General features: G+C 35.9%; 2 protein-coding genes across 2 annotated transcripts; one reads left to right on the top strand and one right to left on the bottom strand.

Annotated features, from left to right (window-relative positions):
• Positions 1–331: 331 nt before the first annotated feature.
• LOC116165943 (interleukin enhancer-binding factor 2 homolog) lies at positions 332–1,945 on the top strand. The gene is made up of 2 exons (XM_031480714.1): positions 332–756; positions 877–1,945. Exons 1-2 carry the CDS (start codon positions 463–465, stop codon positions 1,765–1,767), a joined length of 1,185 nt encoding a protein of 394 aa, XP_031336574.1. The 5' UTR covers positions 332–462; the 3' UTR covers positions 1,768–1,945.
• Positions 1,946–4,626: 2,681 nt separating this feature from the next.
• On the bottom strand, positions 4,627–19,313 carry LOC116165494 (chromatin-remodeling complex ATPase chain Iswi-like). The gene is made up of 8 exons (XM_031479980.1): positions 19,194–19,313; positions 18,942–19,078; positions 18,543–18,888; positions 10,581–11,354; positions 9,692–9,933; positions 9,404–9,638; positions 5,329–5,532; positions 4,627–5,168 (listed from the first exon to the last, which is right to left on the bottom strand). The coding sequence occupies exons 2-8, from the start codon at positions 19,049–19,051 to the stop codon at positions 4,740–4,742; spliced, it is 2,340 nt and encodes a 779-aa protein (XP_031335840.1). The 5' UTR covers positions 19,052–19,078; positions 19,194–19,313; the 3' UTR covers positions 4,627–4,739.
• Positions 19,314–19,932: the final 619 nt, after the last annotated feature.

Genomic DNA, 19,932 nt, shown 5'->3' with positions numbered 1-19,932 from the left:
AGCGCTGCTAGTGTAAACAGCTTTGTGAGAACTTGCGTCAGCAATGGCTCACCCAACTTGCCCGACAGTTTATCGCGACACTTATTGCTCACAGTGTAAATACATGTGGAAGTTTCTCGCACGAGATTGTCGCAAGTAACTTGCTAGTCTAGAAGTTAACTCGAGATAGGAAAAAATGGAACACAATAATTTATAGCTTGGTTTATAGTAAGTACGCGGCTTGTGATAAATCTCTTAAACTGTGAATGTAGACCCGAGAGTCACTTTTCACACACCTTGTTTATAGTTGTGCCTTAAAGTTGGTATGAAATATACACTGAAGTTATATGCGATTATTTTTATCGATCGCGTTGTTTTCATGAATACCTTGAGCGCGTATCATTTTTGCCGGCGCGGTTATTAAAAAGTGAATTGTGTTAGCGATAATCTGCTACTAATTATTCAAGGTAAAGTAGTTTTTAAATGGTTCGCGGCGGAATGAGAGGCAGAGGAGGAATGGGTCGTGGAATTGGTAGAGGTCCTTTCAAACCAAAAATTTTCCTACCTCGTCATCCATTCGATTTGACGCTTTGCGAAAGCACTTTCCCTCGAGTAAAGCCAATACCTGATGAAACGGCGTTTACTCAAGCGCTGCTCAAGAGAAATGCAGATCTTTCCCCAACACCTGCAGAACAAACTGCAATTTTGAACTTGGTAACTAAGATACAGTCTGTATTGGATAATTTGGTAGTTGCTCCCGGAGGATTTGATGCATGTGTGAGTATTACTTATTATAGTTTGTCATGTTTGGGATTATTATAGTTGTTTGTCTTTTAAATTTGGGATTTAGAATACACTACACAAAATGTATTCAATTAATACAGAAAATTTTTGCAGCAATTGGAAGAAGTTCGACAAGTTGGGTCGTTTAAGAAAGGCACAATGGTAACAGGACATAATGTTGCCGATATTGTTGTTATTCTAAAAACGTTACCAACACGTGAAGCAGTGGAAGCTTTAGGAAATAAGGTTAAAGAAGATCTTAAAAACTTAATGAAAAGCGAGGTTGTACCAAAAGGTGAAGCACTAACCCATGAAATTAATGAGCGGGGCTTCGAGATAAGTAACAGCTTTGCCTGTGTGCGAGTCTTGGTAACTACAGTACATCACAACCTACGCAAATTAGATCCCGAAATACACCTCGATCAAAAAATTATGCTAAGCCACTTAGCCGCCATACGTCATAGTCGATGGTTTGAAGAAAATGCTCATCATTCGTCCATTAAAGTTCTGATCCGTCTCCTTAGAGATTTAAGAAGTCGGTTTGATGGATTTGAAGCTTTAACTCCGTGGATGCTGGATTTATTGGCTCACTTCGCTATTATGAACAATCCAAGTCGTCAAGCTTTGCCAATCAATCAAGCATTTCGCAGAGTTTTCCAATTATTGGCGGCGGGATTATTTTTGCCTGGATCAGCTGGTATTACAGATCCTTGTGAAGGTGGCAGTATTCGTATTCACACCGCAATGACTCTAGAACAGCAGGACATTTGCTGTTTAACTGCACAAACCTTACTGCGTGTGCTTTCGCATGGTGGCTATAAGCATATTTTAGGTCTAGAAGAGAATGCCTCAATTGCGAAAGAGATGTCTGTTTGGGATGGTGTTGTAGTCTCACCTTTAGATAAAGCATACGATAAGACACCAGAGAAGAAAGACGGCGAAGAAGAAGATGAAGATATGGAAGCAGAAGGAGACGAAAGTATGGAAACCACAGAAAACTGTTGATTTAATATGATAGACATTGCTATTGTGTGAGTATTAGGTTAATCAAGTCGCCTCGATTTCGTTTTTATTAATTTGCTTTTTTATATGTGTCTGTACGTGATGTGATGTCAAAAACTTGTAATGAATAAAATTAATTTTATCAGAATATTGTCATTTAATAAATAGTATTGTCTTCAAATTTCTTGTGTTATCTCAAATTTTTATCTGTAGTTACCGACTAGTTCAAAAAATTAGTTTAACCTGGAAATAATTTTAGTTTAAGTAATTTTTGAAAACATAAATCTGAGCAATTTACTTGTTGCCTATGATAATATGCGAAATATGCCCTACCTTCATTATCTTCTTCTTGACTTCTCTTCAACTCTGAATTGCAGCTATGTGTATAGTGCCAGATTAAGGTACGCCCAACAGGGCCGCTGCCCAGGACACCCACTTTAGGGGATCCCAAACCTTACGCTGTGTGTTCAACTGAGAAAAGTAAAAATACTTTGAGCTTTGAATTAATAGCAAGTAAGCTCATGGTTTTTGAATGGAATATCCTATATATTTTGTAGGAAAATAGAATTGTAGAATTTGAATTTTTTATTGAGTGTAAAATAAAAAAAATTTGTATGAACTACTCTTTCAATTGTGAAGCAATATTGTAGTTAATGGAATCACACTTTCACTATTAGTACAGTCCTCTGGATTATTAAAAATCACGATCGCAAGCATTTGTTTTAAAAAATGTATAAAAGATATAAACACTTCATGATGTTATACATCTATTGTTGCATACATAACGAAAAATTTTGGTATTTTTATTACTCTTCATAATTTTGATTTTCCCTGCCGTTTTGTGTTTATTTCTTTCTGACAATCAAAAAATTAGGAAGGTCGGTCATTTATTTTATTTAAGATTTACTCTTCATCTATCTTCAATCGGGTTTATTTCCGTGCTGACGTCTGCAATTCCTTGAGATGCTTATAACAACTAGAAGATTTAATTTGGAAAACTTCACTGTCTACCGAGTACCGCTTATGCAAAAAAATTGTTTAGTGTCATTTTTACAGTGTCCACGAATAAAACTAAAAGTTTATGTGGCGGTAGAAAAATATTCCACAAACTACGAGGTGAAAAAGCACATGAACACCCGTGCGTTAAGCTTCGGGGTGATTACATAGGACTATCATTATTTCAAAGCAGGACACATCAAGAACTCTTGTAAGTTCGAAATTCATACAGAAAATTTACCGTGTATGTATAGCAACAACCAATGTTAAAGTTTAAAAAAAATTCAACTAAGGAATGAAAATAATACAAGTGACAACTTTTTCTTACTAACTTGACGCTCCCTTGACGAAAATATTAATTAATCTATAACGGGTAGGTAGACTTGGCGCTGCGTAAACGGCCAATTCGCTTAGGGTAAAACACAAAATAAGAGCCTAAGAATCTTCCACGGCCAGTAGTTCGTTCTGGGTAAAATAATCTTAACTTTGTTGAACTTATCAAGGGTTGGGCGCCGCTCAATTTCTACCAGCATGCACATGAGAAGATATGGGGGATTAAGAAGAGTAAAAATCAAATTCAAGTACCAAAATCAATGCTGTATGAAATTGTTCTAAAAAATGAAAACGTTACTCCTGAATATTACATTCTATTGACGTACAATATTTTTACAGAGTGGCCCAACAAGAAGTATACAGAGGGCTTTTAGGGTATTATCCATTGGTTAAAATTTTTATCATTCTCGTTCAGTGGTTCTCGTGCTAGCTCCCCTACTAATATGAATACTATAAGATACACGTGTATAATAATTGGTCTTTCAAGCACTTGCCCGCTTCGCGTCGTGCCATTAAACTTGTTGCGCGTGCTTAAAAGACTTGATTATACACTTGTATCTTCATATACTATTAATCCAATTACCTAAACTAAAATAAACTATATAAATTGTGCAGATTTACTTTATAAATATTTTTTTTACTAAAGCCAGTATTCACGTTCTTAGTATTGTGTGACTTCTGCAAATGTATATTTTTTTGTTACAAGTATGCAGTCAATATACATTATTATTATTATTATTATAGTAAATTCCAAGATTATAATTTATACACGATTTAAATAATTTTATCAAAAAAATAAATCGCTACATTTAATGACTTTTTATATCTCTCTTTCCAATAAGACCTCTAGTTAGAATTAATATTTGGGCTTAAAAATTACTAAAAAGTTTCGACCTTTATTTCAAATTTCAGTGACCACTGTCTGTTGCCTATCCTATATCCCCAGCACTCTTAATTATTAAAAACAACAATTGAAAAGTTCAATAAATTAAACAAACATAGCAAACGAGCTCCTGGGTATGGCTTGGCATTGGCATTACGTATTATATGGCTAAAGCTATCCTCATTTTGGATTTCATGCCAGTCGGTACATAACTAACGGAGATGTCAAAAGGGCCTTCTTTATTTTGTGGCCTACATTACTAATTCACGAACTCGGATCTGATTTGATAAAGAACCTACCTGCAGAATTTCATTGTAATTGGTCCATTCGTTTTTGAGATCATGGTAACGGACGGACAGACACCGCAAAATGGCTCGATGGAGTGGACTGATGAAAAATTCTGAGGCGGAATCAGCGCTGACGTTTGGCACCAATTTCAATTAACTTTTTGGGCGTTGATGTGTGTAACATGTTACCGGGTTTCCAAGCATTTACCGGATGTGGTTATGATTCAGCTTTTTACTGAAAATTCGTAATTCGTTTGGTAACTAAACGTCATCGAGTAATGCAATAAACATTACAATTTTCACAAATTATTTCTTAAAAAAACAAAAGGTAAGGATATATTAATTTAATAAGACATCACAAAATCTGTACTTGTTCCACAAAAGCATAAAGACAAAATTCAGTTGTAACTTAAGATTCTAAAAATATTTCCTATATATCCGCTCCATGGTCTCGTACTATTCTATGTATTTCTGTATTAGTTTTTCTTCATCTTCTTATTGTTATTTTTATATACTGCATCAAACAGACTGCTACACGTAGTAGCCATTGTTGTATCTAGATCATCTTCAATATGTGTATTCTTCTTTATTTTCACCTCTTCACGTTTCATTTGTGCATTTATTCCAGTAGCATCGGTAATTTCGCGAAACACTTTAGAGCAACCCACCACTTCCTCTGGGGTTTTCCCGATGTAATCAATATCGTCATGGCCATATGTGACATTTGGTCTAATAGACTGCTTTGCACAATGAGCAAATGCTGGGGTAGATCGATTTTCTTTACCTGCCTGTTCAATAAGTGACAGAGATTTGACCTCATCCATTTTTTGCTGATCTCCTTGATATCCAAGACTGTCAGAAGCATTTGGTGCAATGACCTGACGCTTCTTTGGCAGTTTAGGTTCCTATAATAACCATTCTGTATAAACTTTAAACATACATTTTTACAGGTTTGTGTAATTAACTACATATTAATTATGATAATAATTCTCAAAAAATAGCTCTAACAATTAGGCATATATGAATAAAAGAACACAGCAACTAAAGTAATTTTGAAACACTCACCTTTGATGTTCCGTTACCATAATAATGTATTTTGCGTGAACGTTTTGGGAGTTCTGTCAAATGATCAATAGCTATGGCCCTTTGTTTTTGACGATAGTCTTCTCCTTCAAATTCATATACTGATCCATTGGGTGTATCCATAATTCTTACATTTTGTAGAGAACTTTCATTTAAAGCTTCAGATCTTTTTAGTAGTTTTTCACTCTGAAAAAAGATGGCACACTCTAAGCATTATTATTGCGTTAGTAACAGAACTGTAACATCAGTTAGGAAAAAGTAACAGAAAATTACAAAAACCAGGCAGGGCTTGGTAAATTAACAATCAGCAATGAACTAACATGCCTACATGATAAATTACTCTCGCTGTACTTATTAGCGTATTTTCCTCACAGTGAAATATCGCTATTGGTTGAACTTTGTCGTCCGTCCGTCTGTCACACGTACTCTTGCTACACCACTGAACCGATTTGGGCGACATAGGGCTCGTTTGAAAGAGTTTGGTCCAAGGATTCCGTGCATACCGATACTTTTTGGTTTTGCGCATGCGCAGTGTCAAAAATTTGGATTAACGCATGTGCAATGCTAACTTTTTTATTTATGAAGATATTTAAATAAAACTATATGTAAACACTACGAATATAAGTGAAATTAGCGGCGTTTTCAAAATGTTGTTTTGTGCATGCGCAATGCCAACTTTCTTATTTATGAAAGTATCTAATAGTTATTTATATAACAAGAGCGCGAAGTTCAATTTCGCGCATTGAGACTGAAGGTATATCAGTCAAATGCGCGAAATAACTTCGCGCTAGCGTGATATACAATATTTTTTCTACAACTGTCAAAAAAACCTGTCATTTTCTGACGAATTTCGAAACGCGAAGTGCTAGATTTTTATATCTACGATTTTTCATACTTAGCCATCCGGTTTCTTTTAATTTGTGTGATATGATGATGCTTTCTTATTCCATAAATTTTGAATTTTTTTGGATTCTACTGGAATCATAAGTATCCAAACATGGTCCATACACATTATTATATAATAGTGTACAATGTAAAAAGAGCATAAATAACTGTCAACTGATATTTAAATGTAGCTTTAGCGTGCGCTAGCGGCGACTTTGAATTTTGATGACCCAGCTAACACATTTTTCCACGTTGTCGTGTCAGCTAACAAGTGGTTTCCTTTTTTTTGTACCATAAACTGATGAGGTGCTCATTTGTATGCATGCTGATGTTATATTATTGGAGAAAAATATGATTGAAAGAGAATGCATGAGTAAAATGTTATCACATACTGTATAATGATATTATACATAAATTGAAATATTGTATTTTATAATTTGTAACGTGGTTAAGGACATAAAATAAATCAAAGACAAAACAAACCAAAAAAATTATCAAAAGTCCTCGTGTGAGATCGAAGGGAGTTCAGCGCATTTTTGTATGGCAGATCAGTATTCTATTAGCCACTTTTGACTCAACCATCAATAAAAGATCTTGTCGAAGGCTAGTACATTCACTTTGTCGGTACCCGCTTCCCACTTTCCGCGTGCACCCGCAATTCGCGTTTAAAGTTTTGACTCCACCCTCAGTAAAATCTTGTCGGGGGCTACCATATTCCCTTTGTCGGTATCCACTTCCGATGTCCAGTTCCCTTCCAATGCGCGTTTGAAGATTTGACTCCACCATCGGTAAGATCGTGTCGGGGACTACCACATTCCCTTTGACGGTACCCACTTCTGACGTCCCGTTCACCCGCAATTCAGAACTATTACCATTAATTGCGCGTAATGATTCCTTTAATGTTTGAACGTATATTTCTGCCAACCCACTTGTCGCAGGATGGTATGGCGCACTTAAACTATGTTTAATTCCGTTTTGTTTAAGAAAACTTTTAAAAGCGTAAGATACAAAATTCCTACCATTATCACTCACCAGTACACGTGGTATGCCAAAACGACTAAATATTTCACGGCATATTTTTATGGTTGTATTGGTAGTCATATCTTTTGTAACATAAATTTCGGGCCATCGTGAATACGCATCAACTAAAATAAAATAATAATGACCATAAAATAGACCTGCATAGTCGACATGTACACGAAATGGTTTACTAACACTTTCCCATGAATGCACTGGTACTACTGTAGAATTATGCTTAATTTTATTGCAGTTAGCACAATTCTTTACTAACATTTCAATATCGTTGTCTATACCAGGCCACGTGCTAAACCTTTCATTTTGTAAATACCAAAATGTGCAGAGTGTAACTCATCTAAAATTTGTTTTTGTAAAATTTTAGGTATTATTACTCTGTGACCTCGCAAAATACATTCTTGTTGTATGGTGAATTCTTTTTGATTAATATTGAAACGTAGTTTACTATCAATCACTTTACCAGTTTTTAATCCCATGAATAATATGGTTGTAAATTCTTATCCATTTTAGTAGCTTGAGCTAGTTTACTAATTGTAACAGGTAGTGTTTCTATTTGACTTATTTCAAATATGTCTGATTCTTCAAAATCGTATAATTGTTCAGAATTAATTGGTAATGGAGACATGCAATCTGCATTACCATGTAAGTTTTTACTCTTGTATCGTATCTAAAAGTCGAAAGAAATATTGCGTAATGTTGCATTCTAGACGCACTTAACACAGGCAATGATTTCTTTGGATTAAAAATGTGTAACAAAGGTCGATGATCAGTACATACAGTATAAATTTGTTACCGTACAAGTATTGGTAGAACTTTTTAATACCAAAAATTATACTATATGCCTCACGATCTATTTGTGAATACTTTCGTTGTAATAATGTTAAAGTTTGTGATGCAAACCATCCGGATATACATGTGAAAGAACAGCGCCCACTCCGTATGGTGAACCATCAGTTGCTAGCACAATTGGTAATTGTAAATCAAAATGAACTAAAAAATTCGCAGATTGAATTTCTTTTTTAACTTGTAAGAATGATTTTTCACATTTCTGATTCCAAATAAACTCGGAATTCAGTTTTAAAAGGTCATTTAGTGGTGCTAACATTGTACTCAAGTTTTCAAAAAATCTACCATAGTAATTTACTAAACCTAGAAAAGAACGTAACTGATTTTTGTCAGTAGGTCTTTGTGCTTCTTGTATTGCTTTTACTTTAGCAGGTGTTTTGTGTATATTCAATTTAACTTTGAAATCTCAGCATATGCGTCTCTTTCCATTGGCTTTAACAACCGGTACAATGGGTGTAGCCCATGTTGAAAAATGTACCTTGGTCAGAATACCTTGTGTTACTAAATTATCAAGTTTAGAATGTAATCCCAACAGATATTTTCAAATTATACCCCGCGTTGGATTCGTTAAGTTACCAGATATAATTTTTATTTTAACTTTTTTTTAAAATTCTGATTCGTCTAAGAGCAATGGCCTTAAAAACAATATTTTAAACAGTTACATTTGGCAAAACACTGTTTAAACGAATGGCTAACGAATATGTGTGCGTTCTTGCCGTATATGCAATGTCAAATGCGCGGAGAAAAATCCTTATATTTTCATTACCATTAGAGCTAACGACAAATAAAACGCACCGTTGTAAAGATAATTAAAAATAGGAACTTTTTGAAAAATTCCATTTTTTCTTTTTTGGGGTCGGTTGGGCATCGATATCAACAGACGAATTTAGGGGGTTAATTAGTAGGCCAAACTCTACAGAAAAACATCATTAGATGCTTTTGACCTTTAAAAGCTTGACGGAGGAACGAATTGGGCTATCAGAAAACTTTACTATGAGTGTAGTTTCGCTTAAAACGCATGTTGAATAATAAGATATGTGTAGACTTATGCTAACATTGGCGTTGTCTGACGGAAAATGAAATCGTTTGAGGCTTTGCCGTAATGATAATGTCGTCAATGAAAATAACTATAAAAATTTCTATAACAGAACATCGAAACAATTCAAATTCTCCCAAAAAATTCGAGACTGTAACAAAATGTAATAAACAATTTTTAATACTTAAATGGACCCATTCTACGACTAGTAGCTTTCGAGTAAGCCAAATCTACCTAGCACGCCACTGCACATACCTTTGCTTCTCCTTTTTGTAGAATTGTCTCAATATCTTCATCAACAATTTCGGAATCTGTAGAGGCCAAAACGTGATCTGCACCATGCCTAATCATATTCAACATAATATTTTTATCTAAAGTAGTAGACGTGTGGTCTGGCAATTGTCCATCCTGTATAACTAATTGGTGTAACCTGAGCTTAATTTCGGCATGTTCAATTATCTTTTCATCGACAGTGTTTTCAGTTACCAATCTAAAGATTTAACTTCCAGAATTATTAATCTATTTTAATGTCATTACACTTACCTAAATACGCGTACTTGTTTAGTTTGACCAATTCTATGTACACGATCGATGGCCTGCAAGTCCATTTGTGGATTCCAATCAGAATCAAAAATGATTACAGAATCTGCAGTTGCCAAATTTATGCCGAGGCCACCTGATCTTGTTGATAGCAGAAAAATAAACATTTTGCTATACTTCTTGTTAAATGCATCTATTTGATCTTGTCTCTCTTCGAGATCTGAGGTGCCATCAAATCGACAGTACTACAAACAACCAAGTTATCATTATAATTCGGTATAGGTACTATACTTACCATTCAATAATAAAACTAAAAGAGTATTAAATATAAAGAGACAAATTCCTACGGAAATGTGGGTTGTAGTGCCTGTTCAAAAGATCAAATATGTATATAATGATTTGGAAAAACAAAAATTGAATATACGAAAAGAGTTGAAAGGACACTTCTTGCGGAAGAATTTTAAATTACGGCCTTATTTAAATTGATGATTTACCAATGTGGTGTTTTTTTCTTTTTTTTGGAATTTTCCAGTCATAGGATATAAAATGAGGGAAGATTCGAGAGAAGAAGGCATAAAGGAACTAATCGAAAGGAAGCACATAAGATGGTGTACACATCTACAACAGCGAAATGTGGCAAGCAAAGATACAAAGACACAAAAACAGAGGAAGATCAAGAAAAACTTAAAACAAGTATGTCACACACACATTTTATTATTGCAGAACAAACAACAGGTACCACATGAAAGTGAAAAAAAAAAAACAAAAAAGTTCACTGATTGAAAGTGTATAATACCTCACACACATACGGTAGGGTTATCATTTACATATGTATCTATGAGTCTGTTTATATCTAGTACCCTTTACATAAGTAAATACAACAACAACTTACCTTATATTGTCGTAAGAAACAGTAATCTTCCAAGATATCTAACATCCTTGTAAATTGTGAAAATATAAGGACCCTAGAACCCTGCGCTTTCAATTTTGCTAATAGTTTATCAAGCACAACCATTTTTCCACAGTTATAAATAATATGTTCGTCAGTTGTGTAAGGTGGGCCCGGTTCTGCACCATCAAACAAATAGGGATGATTTGCACATTTGCGAAGATGCATAAGCATATTTTGCAATCTCATCTTTGCAATATTCCCCGAACTAGTAATAATGTCGATATCTTTCATAAGAATTTTTATATACCACTCCCTTTGCAATTTACTAAGACCTATGTAAAGCTTCACTTCTTTCTTTGGTTTGAGACTCTTCTCTACGTCAGATTTTATTCTTCTTAAAATAAAAGGCTTTAGGATATGGTGCAGACGTTTCACAAAGGAATAATCACTAAGACACTGTTTTGTAGTAAACCAAGAATCGAAATCGTCTGAGGAATGAAACAGATCAGGTAGTAAAAAGTTTAGGAGTGACCAAAGTTCGTGTAGATTGTTTTGCAATGGGGTTCCACTTAGTATTAAACGGTTGCTACTTTTAAATGTTCGCAGAGTTTTGGCGAGTATCGTGTTTTCATTTTTAATCTTCTGTCCTTCATCAACAACCATGTATTGCCAATGAATCATTCGAAGTGGATGTGTTTCTAATGTAATCATTTCATATGAGGTTACACAAACATCCCAGTCAGCCGGTTTCAGTACTTCCTTTATGAATGCCTTCTGCAATAAAAAAAAATTTAGTACTCATAGATGCTGTATATTATGTTGATAATGGAAAATATAGAAATAATAATAATTATTAAACTAGTTAGGTAGTCTTAATACAATCACTGTAATGTATAATGATTATGGTCTCCATCTTTAGTCTAATATTCTCACAACATAAGCACATTAGGTAGGTATTGCAGTGAGTCTTCGGGTAAATTAATTGATTAATATTTAAATCACCTTCTTCATAGGCGATAGGGTCAGATTGTATTGACTTTGTACGCCACTTGATGTTACCCGGTAAGTGTGAAGTAGGATGTGGTGAGATAATACTTCTTTTTTTTCGACTGACCCTGAACTTTCGGTCTTCCTAATAATTTGCGTTAGCTGCTCGCATGTTTGGACAAGATTAATTCCAATCCCACGGCTTATTTAATTAATAATAATTAACGTTGGTCGAAAACATAATTTTGCAAAGGCTACTTTTAGGCAATGAACATGGACGCGGTAGCATAAATTTTAAGTCATGTTCTTAAAATACGCCCCAGTAACTCTACAGGGTGGTGCCTAGCGCAACGCAGCATAGGGATTTCAATGGTAATGTCTTTATAGTCAATTACTAGCTCCCCAAATTATTTTAGAGCAAAAGTCTAAATACGTTTTTTTTAGAGAAAAAAATACTGCATCTGTTCATACTTAGTTATAATTTTCCATTTTTCAAAACCGTAGGAATCGACAAAATAAAAAATTACATTCTTATAAATCAGTGATGCTTTGGAATCTTTCAACAAAGCAGAATCTACGTTATCGGTGTTTGACGTCGAAGGATTTTCATATTTAATTCTGTTTCAACTAACCGACGCAATAAAAGGCATCTATGGGGTAATATTTTTTTAGAGAATGTAATGCTGTATCTGCATCAGATACTTTTTGTCTCGCTTTTTGTTTATCATTTTCCGGAACCAGAGTACTTACACAATCGGAGAAAAAAAACTGATTTGAAGAAGAATTGTTCTTCTTCCATAACCATATTCGGATTTCCGCTACTGCAGCCAAAGTGTTGAATGTATTGTCGTTTTCCTTATGGTTTTGACGGACATTTTGAACATGCAGTTCTTTAACTCATTTATAAACAAACATAAATTTAATACACGTCAAAGGCAAATAATGAAACGTGATCGCTGTTTTTTAGGTAATTCCAAGGCATGGCTGATTTATTGTAAAATGAACCGTTTTATTTTGACGATTTCTACGGTTTTGAAAAACGGAAAATTATAACTAATAGTATGAACAGATGCAGTATTTTTTTCTCTAAAAAAGACGTATTTAGACTTTTGCTCTAAAAAAATAATTTGGGGAGCTAGTAATTGACTATAAAGAAATTACCATTGAAATCCCTATGCTGCGTCGCGCTAGGCACCACCCGGTATACCGTTGACGGTAGATACATTTATTTCGAGGCAATTAAACGACACGCTAGATTCGTGAATTATAAAAGCTACATGCAAACTGAGATGCAAACTATGTATTCAATTCAATTAATAAATGTTTAATGGAAAGAAATTACCTTGAAGTACTCTTATGGTGAATTTGAACTTTAGGTACCTCTATTTTATGTGTTCTGATGCTGTCGTCGTTAGTGATGGGCACTAAATTCCTTTAAAATCTTTGTGACAACGAAGTTATAAAGTTCTTGCCCAAATGTGAAAGTGACAAAACCTGGGCCATATTTGTATAGTATATCCATCCATTCGAGATTTCTTGTTTTAACTGTACTAACCATGAATTTATTTAAAAACTCGACTCGCAGTGAAAGAGTTCTTCAACCAACGCGGTTCTCGAATCTGCGTCAGTTTACGCAAAATTTACATCTTTTCAAAAAAGGGGCCCCTGATCACTTTTTGGATGGAAGATTTATATATTCAGTACACTACCACATGCAGGAGGCATTTCCTATCGATGAAGATATCAGTAGATAGTAATACCCGGAAGACCCGTCCACTCAATTGCAAGGTTTCGCCACGCCCAGTGTAACCAGACTTTAGGAAAGGACGCTCCGTTGACACAGCTCTCAGTATCTTTACACAAGATGTGTTGGATGCCTTGGTCAGGAGGAAAGTAGCTCTAGGGTTGTTTGTGGACCTGCTCAAGGCTTTTGACAGCGTAAACCATATACTGTTGCTTAGAAAACTATACTTATACGGTGTAAGGGGCGTAGCTCACGAATGGTTTTCGTCATACTTGCGAGGGAGGCGCCAAAAAATTGTTCATTGCGAGTCGGGCGCCACGACCCACTCAGATGAATTAAATATTCTCAACGGAGTACCACCGGGTTCAATTTTGGGCTCTGTGTTATTCCTAGTCTTTGCCAACGATTTACCACAGCACGTACACAGCATTGGAGAAGTGAATACAACAATCGTTTCATACGCTAACGATATGAATTTTTTAATCAGTGGCCCCTGCCTGCACGAGGTTGTTGAAAACACCAAAGCTGTGTATAACACTGTGCTACACTGGGCGAATCTTAACCTTCTTTCAGTGAACAAGGACAAAACCGCGTGCATAATCTTTAGAATTGACAAGTCCAGAATAAATGGGTCGTCCCATTTAAACATCAATATAAATGAGACCACAAAGTTCTCAGAATCAGACACAATGAAATTACTAGGAGTGCACATAGATCAGAACTTCAAGTGGAACAATCATTGCGACCAACTCTGTACACGCTTATCAAAATTATGCTACGCATTGCGTATCACGTCAATGCACTGTAGTAAGAATATTCTCCTAAGCATGTATTACGGTAACTTTTACTCCGTAATGAAATATGGTATCATGTGCTGGGGGGCTCCTTTCTCAGGATTTTTGTCATCCAATTCCATTCTTAAAGAAAACAAATTACTAACTCTGTATGCAGTAATGTTTAAATCATCATCGGGTCCGTTTTATCAGCGAGTATCGAGTGTTCCGATAAACGACAGGCAGGATGCAGCTACCGATATGTCGGTTCCTGAATTTTTTCAAAGCTACATAGCAGGGCAAAAACATCCGAGGCAGCTGGGGATTATCAATCCAGCAGTTTGAAACCCCATATGGTAGAAGCGGGCTATCAAGGTCTACCACAACAAGACAAATTGATTAGAGAGGAAGGTGGGAGAGAAGAAGGCGTAATAAGAAGACCTTATGTGAACAGGAGAAGGTGATGGGAAAACCTAAAGTTTTTTCGTGGGAAGAAGATGGATTCTGTAGTACTCGTAATATTGTAAATAGTAATCGTACATCAATAAATCATTGTTCTAACACCCATAATGTAAATCAGTTAGTAACAGACATTGTTTCACAGGTGATTGAAAAATTGCAACAAAGCGGGCAAGTACCAAACACCAGGTTATCACAAAACCATAACGTGCAGGGATTTATGCCAAACCCACATATGTTTGAAATAGATGATCGCATTGCGTGTGAGGACGCTATACGTAAGTTTAACAAATTTGATATAAACAAAAGGCTTCCAATCTTTGACAATAAGGGCATTGTTCACCCATTGGAATTTTTGGAGCAGGTAGATTACTATTATAATTTGAATAAGGTACCGTATTCATACTTCAGAATGGTAGTTGCGAATCAATTTCGAGGCGAAGCCTTATCGTGGAGTCAAACGCATATGCATACTTTTTCAAATTTTGACGAATTTAAAGCAGGCTTTCGAAATTTTTTCTGGTCAGATGTGATTCAATCTGAATTTTTATATAATTTAGAAAAAAATAAATACTACGCTACCATAGGGACATTCAGTCAGCATTTTATGCGTAGTGTGGCACTAGCAAAACATATTTCGTATCCTGAGCATTTCATTATCCAGAAGCTAGCCAAAAATTATCCTCCCCATATTGCAACTCATTTGGTAGGGATGAAACGCTTTGCGGATGCGATAGGACGTTTGCGGCAGGCTGAGTATTATTTTGCGCCTGAGGTTAAAAACGTGGAAGTAGAAAAACAAATCAGTAATCGCGAAGTATTGCAAAAACCAAAGTTTCAGTATAATAGAAATTCGTGGGGCGATAACGCCGCGCGCGCTCAGGAAAGTAACGTTTTTCGTAATAAAAACAAATTTGATCAGAAAATAGCCACTGTTGAAGTTCAAAGCGACTCACTAGCAGATAACCACGACATCCTTTCGGGAAACGATAAATTCATAAAAAAGGCCTTTAATGGGCCTTTTTGGTAATCTTCACCCAAAAGAATCTCAGAAACGCCACCTCAACTACGAAAATCGGTCAAAACCTTTGAATCTTGTCGGACGTAAAATAGTTATTTATGTATTAAGGGTATAATAGTGATGTTTATATTCTCGAGGGCGACGAGTTAAAAAGCTCGAGGGCCTACGGCCCGAGAGCTTTTTAGTCGCCCGAGAGTATAAACATCAGTTTATGCCCGTGGTACATACACAATTTTATGTTTTACAAATAGTTTTCTTCGTCAAAATTCGTTTACAAAATAATTCATTATGTTTGATCGAGTATGCGTGGTTCAAATTTGTTAATGTGATTGAAACCATCCAAACGTCAAACGTAATTTTAAATAATTCAATTCATCGTGAATGACCAAGAAGTTCCAGAAACTATACGAAATAAGGCCAATCTTGTGATTTAGTAGGTATTGACAATTAATAATTGACGTTTCTAATTTTCAATGACCTGCAAATATTTGTTTGTTTTGTCATTAAGTATAAATGAGTTACTATGGTGATACTTAATGCCCTAGGGCATAAAGTGGTACTTTATGCCCGCGTATCACAGATATAAAATGTGCTATGATAGGTTAGTAAGACATAAAATATCATACAATTGGCCTATATATGATAAATGAAACATGCTTCCCACACAGAAATTAGCTTTGGATATTATTTTTGTCATATTCACCGTCGGAAACCTCGTAAACGTCACCCCAAACGTAAAAATCGCTCTAAAAACATATATTTCCTGAAGTTTTAAAAATTGGCGCCATTTTCAATCCTAAGGGACGGAACTTTCGGCTCTGCGACTCAAATCACACCAAAAGATCTAGGGAACATGTGTTCCAAGTGGCACAATTTTAATACGAAATTCCGAATAATACCAATATTTATCACGAGCCGCTCCCACTATATTAGAATCTCCAGTGACACCAGGGCTGCCCTGCAGGCACTTGGCCACTGTAAAATTACCTCTAGGTTGGTTTCTGAATGTCGCCATACAGTAGAGCAAGTCGCAAGTAGCAACACCCTTGAGCTCGCATGGGTCGAAGGGCATGCTAGAATGGAAGGTAAGAGAAAGCCGATGAGTTGGCATGACTGGCTTCAAAACAGATGTTGCATGGTCGAGAGCTGGCTTTTCCACTTACAGTTGCGACTGTAAACAACTTAATAATTCAAGACACCCAAACCCAACACAGGAATAGGTGGCACATGATGTCAGATTCTTGTCATTTGAGAGCAGCATTCAAAGGATCATCTCGTACCCTAGCGCATTTTTGGACGGGGCTATCAAGAAACAACCTAAGGTGACTCGAGGGAATACTTCCTGAGCACTGCAAACTAAACACATGCGGTGCATGTGTTTGGTAGAATCACTGTCTTGTAGATGATGTTATATAGACCACGCTACAACTCACCACATACTTTGTGAATGTCTCGCTGTAGTCAAACTGAGATGATCCATGTTTTAGGTATTCTGGCAACATGGCTATGATTAGACCCGCTTTCCCTTTTAGCATCTTTACGATTCAACTCATGTGTGGGATGGCGTGGGTGACGTTCAGGGGTCGGACGAGTCTAGTCAGGGAGGTAGTCTGTCCCTGTCCACCCTCCTATTTTAAGCCAAGAAGACCAAAACTAGTAGGCATTATACAGTGAGTTTTTTTTTAAATGCGAACATAGGAGTTTGCATGCAATGTAATTTTCCTATGTTCGATTTAAAAAAAAACACATCAATCTATGAGGTGTGCGCGGTTCACATTCCCAAATCGCGCAACTTGTGTGACTATGAACAGCTGATGAAGAGCACTGGGTAAGATTTTTTTAAAGAAGCCATGTGAGCCCATAGCAACTTCAGGATATATTTTTCTTAAACCTACCATAACTTGACCTCACAGGCCACGCACTGACACCACAACTTATTGTGAACCAACCTTCAATTATTTGTAGGTCATGTGCACCTGGTATTCTACTAATTTGATCTCTTCAATACATAAATGAAGAAAATAAGAAAATAAATACCGAAAACAATTACAATAAATGTTCGAAGTGTCCTCCTTGACATTATAAGCAATAGCCTAACCGATTTCGTAATTAAATTGGACGGCGGTATTTTTAAAAATGTGACAGCCGTCAATTGTATCTACTACTCATTTGAACTACTCAATAGATTGATGTGTTTTTTTTTTAAATCGAACATAGGGAAATTACATTGCATGCAAACTCCTATGTTCGCATTTAAAAAAAATTCACTGTATGTTAGTAGTTAACTTATTTGTCGATGCAAACGTCCATCAGCACCATATAATTCTGAGCATAATTCATTAACATAGTCCTAATAGGGATGTTAATCAACGGCGCTCTGCTAGAGATGTTACAAGAAAGGAGTTGTCAATTTGCCATGCTTTTTAAAAGTTCCGTTTTTACCAAGGAGAGTAAGGAATTAACACTTCAAGTAAACAATGGCCGTTTGCATAGTTGATAGAGTTACAAGTAAGAAGGAACAATATTCAATTCCCTTAACTTAATGAATGCAACCTAAACCTGTTTCTCAATAACATCTTTCCTCTCAGCACAGGAAAGTCTCTTTTACAATTGCCGAGAACATCTCATAGTTTAACATCTGCCCATCAGTATTAAAAAATTTGATGTGTCTAGCACAGATACCTACCACCCGCACACCTACGCATGCCTGATTCTGCCCTTTCATGTCTAAGAATATGTGTAGGTACCAAATGTGGTTCCAATCACTTCAACCGTTTAGCTATGGAAATGAGAGTACAAACAGACAGACAGACCGATCGACATAATTGAGACTTGGTTTGATTCGGATTCATGGTTCTTCAAAACACGTATTTCCGTAAAAAAAAGATGGGAGGTCATTTTTTACCCCAATGCAATACCTCCCTTACTAACGTGCGAGTGCTACAAAGCAATTAACACAAAAAAATATCTATACTTACCCTAACTTCACGAGGTCCAATTAAACAGACTGCTTTAAGGGAAGAGCACCATTTTTGAATTTCATTTGTCCAATTAATTAATGTCGATTTAGGTACAATGATTAGAAATGGTCCTGAAATTTTTTTATAATGCTTCATAAAACCAAGCATTGAAATAGTTTGTAGAGTTTTTCCTAAACCCATTTCGTCCGCTAAAATACCATTAACGCCATTTTCATACAAACTAATCATCCAATTCAATCCATGAATTTGATAATCACGCATTTGCCCATTTTGTATATAATATGGAGTAGAATCAAAATGTATCTTAGTATTCACATGGCCTTTATCTTTTGCTGATTTGGTACTACGTTTAGGATAATTTTAAAAATCAAAAGAAAGCATAACTGTGTTACTTACTTTATTACATCAGGTGGTTTATTAGGCTTAATAACCATACGTTGTGTTAAAATTTCTGTTTGTTTAAGTAAATGGAGGAATCGTTTACTGGGATCATTTGCTTGTGCCATTACACAATTTTTTGGAGATGATTCCTTCTGTAACAAGAAATCAATTCAAAGGGCCATAGAAAAACCGTTTATCCAATACAACCAAAAAATCCAACTAATCTTAGATATAAATTAAATTCGGCAAAGTAACATGTAGTCCTACCGTTTTACTGTACTAAACCATTGAATATTTTCACTCAACGACTAAACTAATCTCACAAACATTCACAACCAAATCAATAAAACACCGGTAAGATAGGTTAGATCAAAAACTTTTGGCGGGAACGGGCAGTGTCGCGCGTATCGTAATACGAGTTTAATCTGACTGGCTAGAAGACCGTGAAGGCTCAGGACTGTTGTACAGGGTGGTTCCATTTCGTGGCTCACCATTGGGATCTCCATAACTGGGAGAGATACAGTGTAGGTTAAATGGGGGTAACGTTGCCCCTTTTTATTACTAAAAAACCGCATTTGAAATTTGAGTTCCACCCTGTATATACATTATACAACTTACGACGAGGCCACGAACTTATAAATTAAGATGGATTGCTGATCAAACAGTTGCATAGAGTTAGAAATGGCCCTAGCATGGGCGCGGCCATGATGTGCACGTTTTAGTTATTTTCTAGGGGAATTTTTCTAGTGCTCAAGTTTTTAGACTATTGCAGCCTTGGAAAATGACATGTGTCACAGCTTGTTTATTAGTTGATTTAAATTTCGCGCCATGTGAGTGCACATCAAGGGGGCCCGGCTCAATATAGGTGTCATTTGTTAATTCATCATTAGTAGTCCATCTTAATTTATAAGTTCGTGGACGAGGCACACATTTTTGAGAGTTGGTAACCACGCAAATGTTAGGAGGAGGTAAAGTCCCTAGGTTACTAAAGTAACGCGATTCATTA

This window comes from Photinus pyralis, unplaced genomic scaffold (assembly GCF_008802855.1).
Source record: "Photinus pyralis isolate 1611_PpyrPB1 unplaced genomic scaffold, Ppyr1.3 Ppyr1.4_LG3a, whole genome shotgun sequence".
Classification (NCBI taxonomy): Eukaryota; Metazoa; Arthropoda; class Insecta; order Coleoptera; family Lampyridae; genus Photinus; species Photinus pyralis.
Note: the sequence above shows the minus strand (reverse complement) of the source record. Positions and strands in the feature narration are given on the sequence as shown.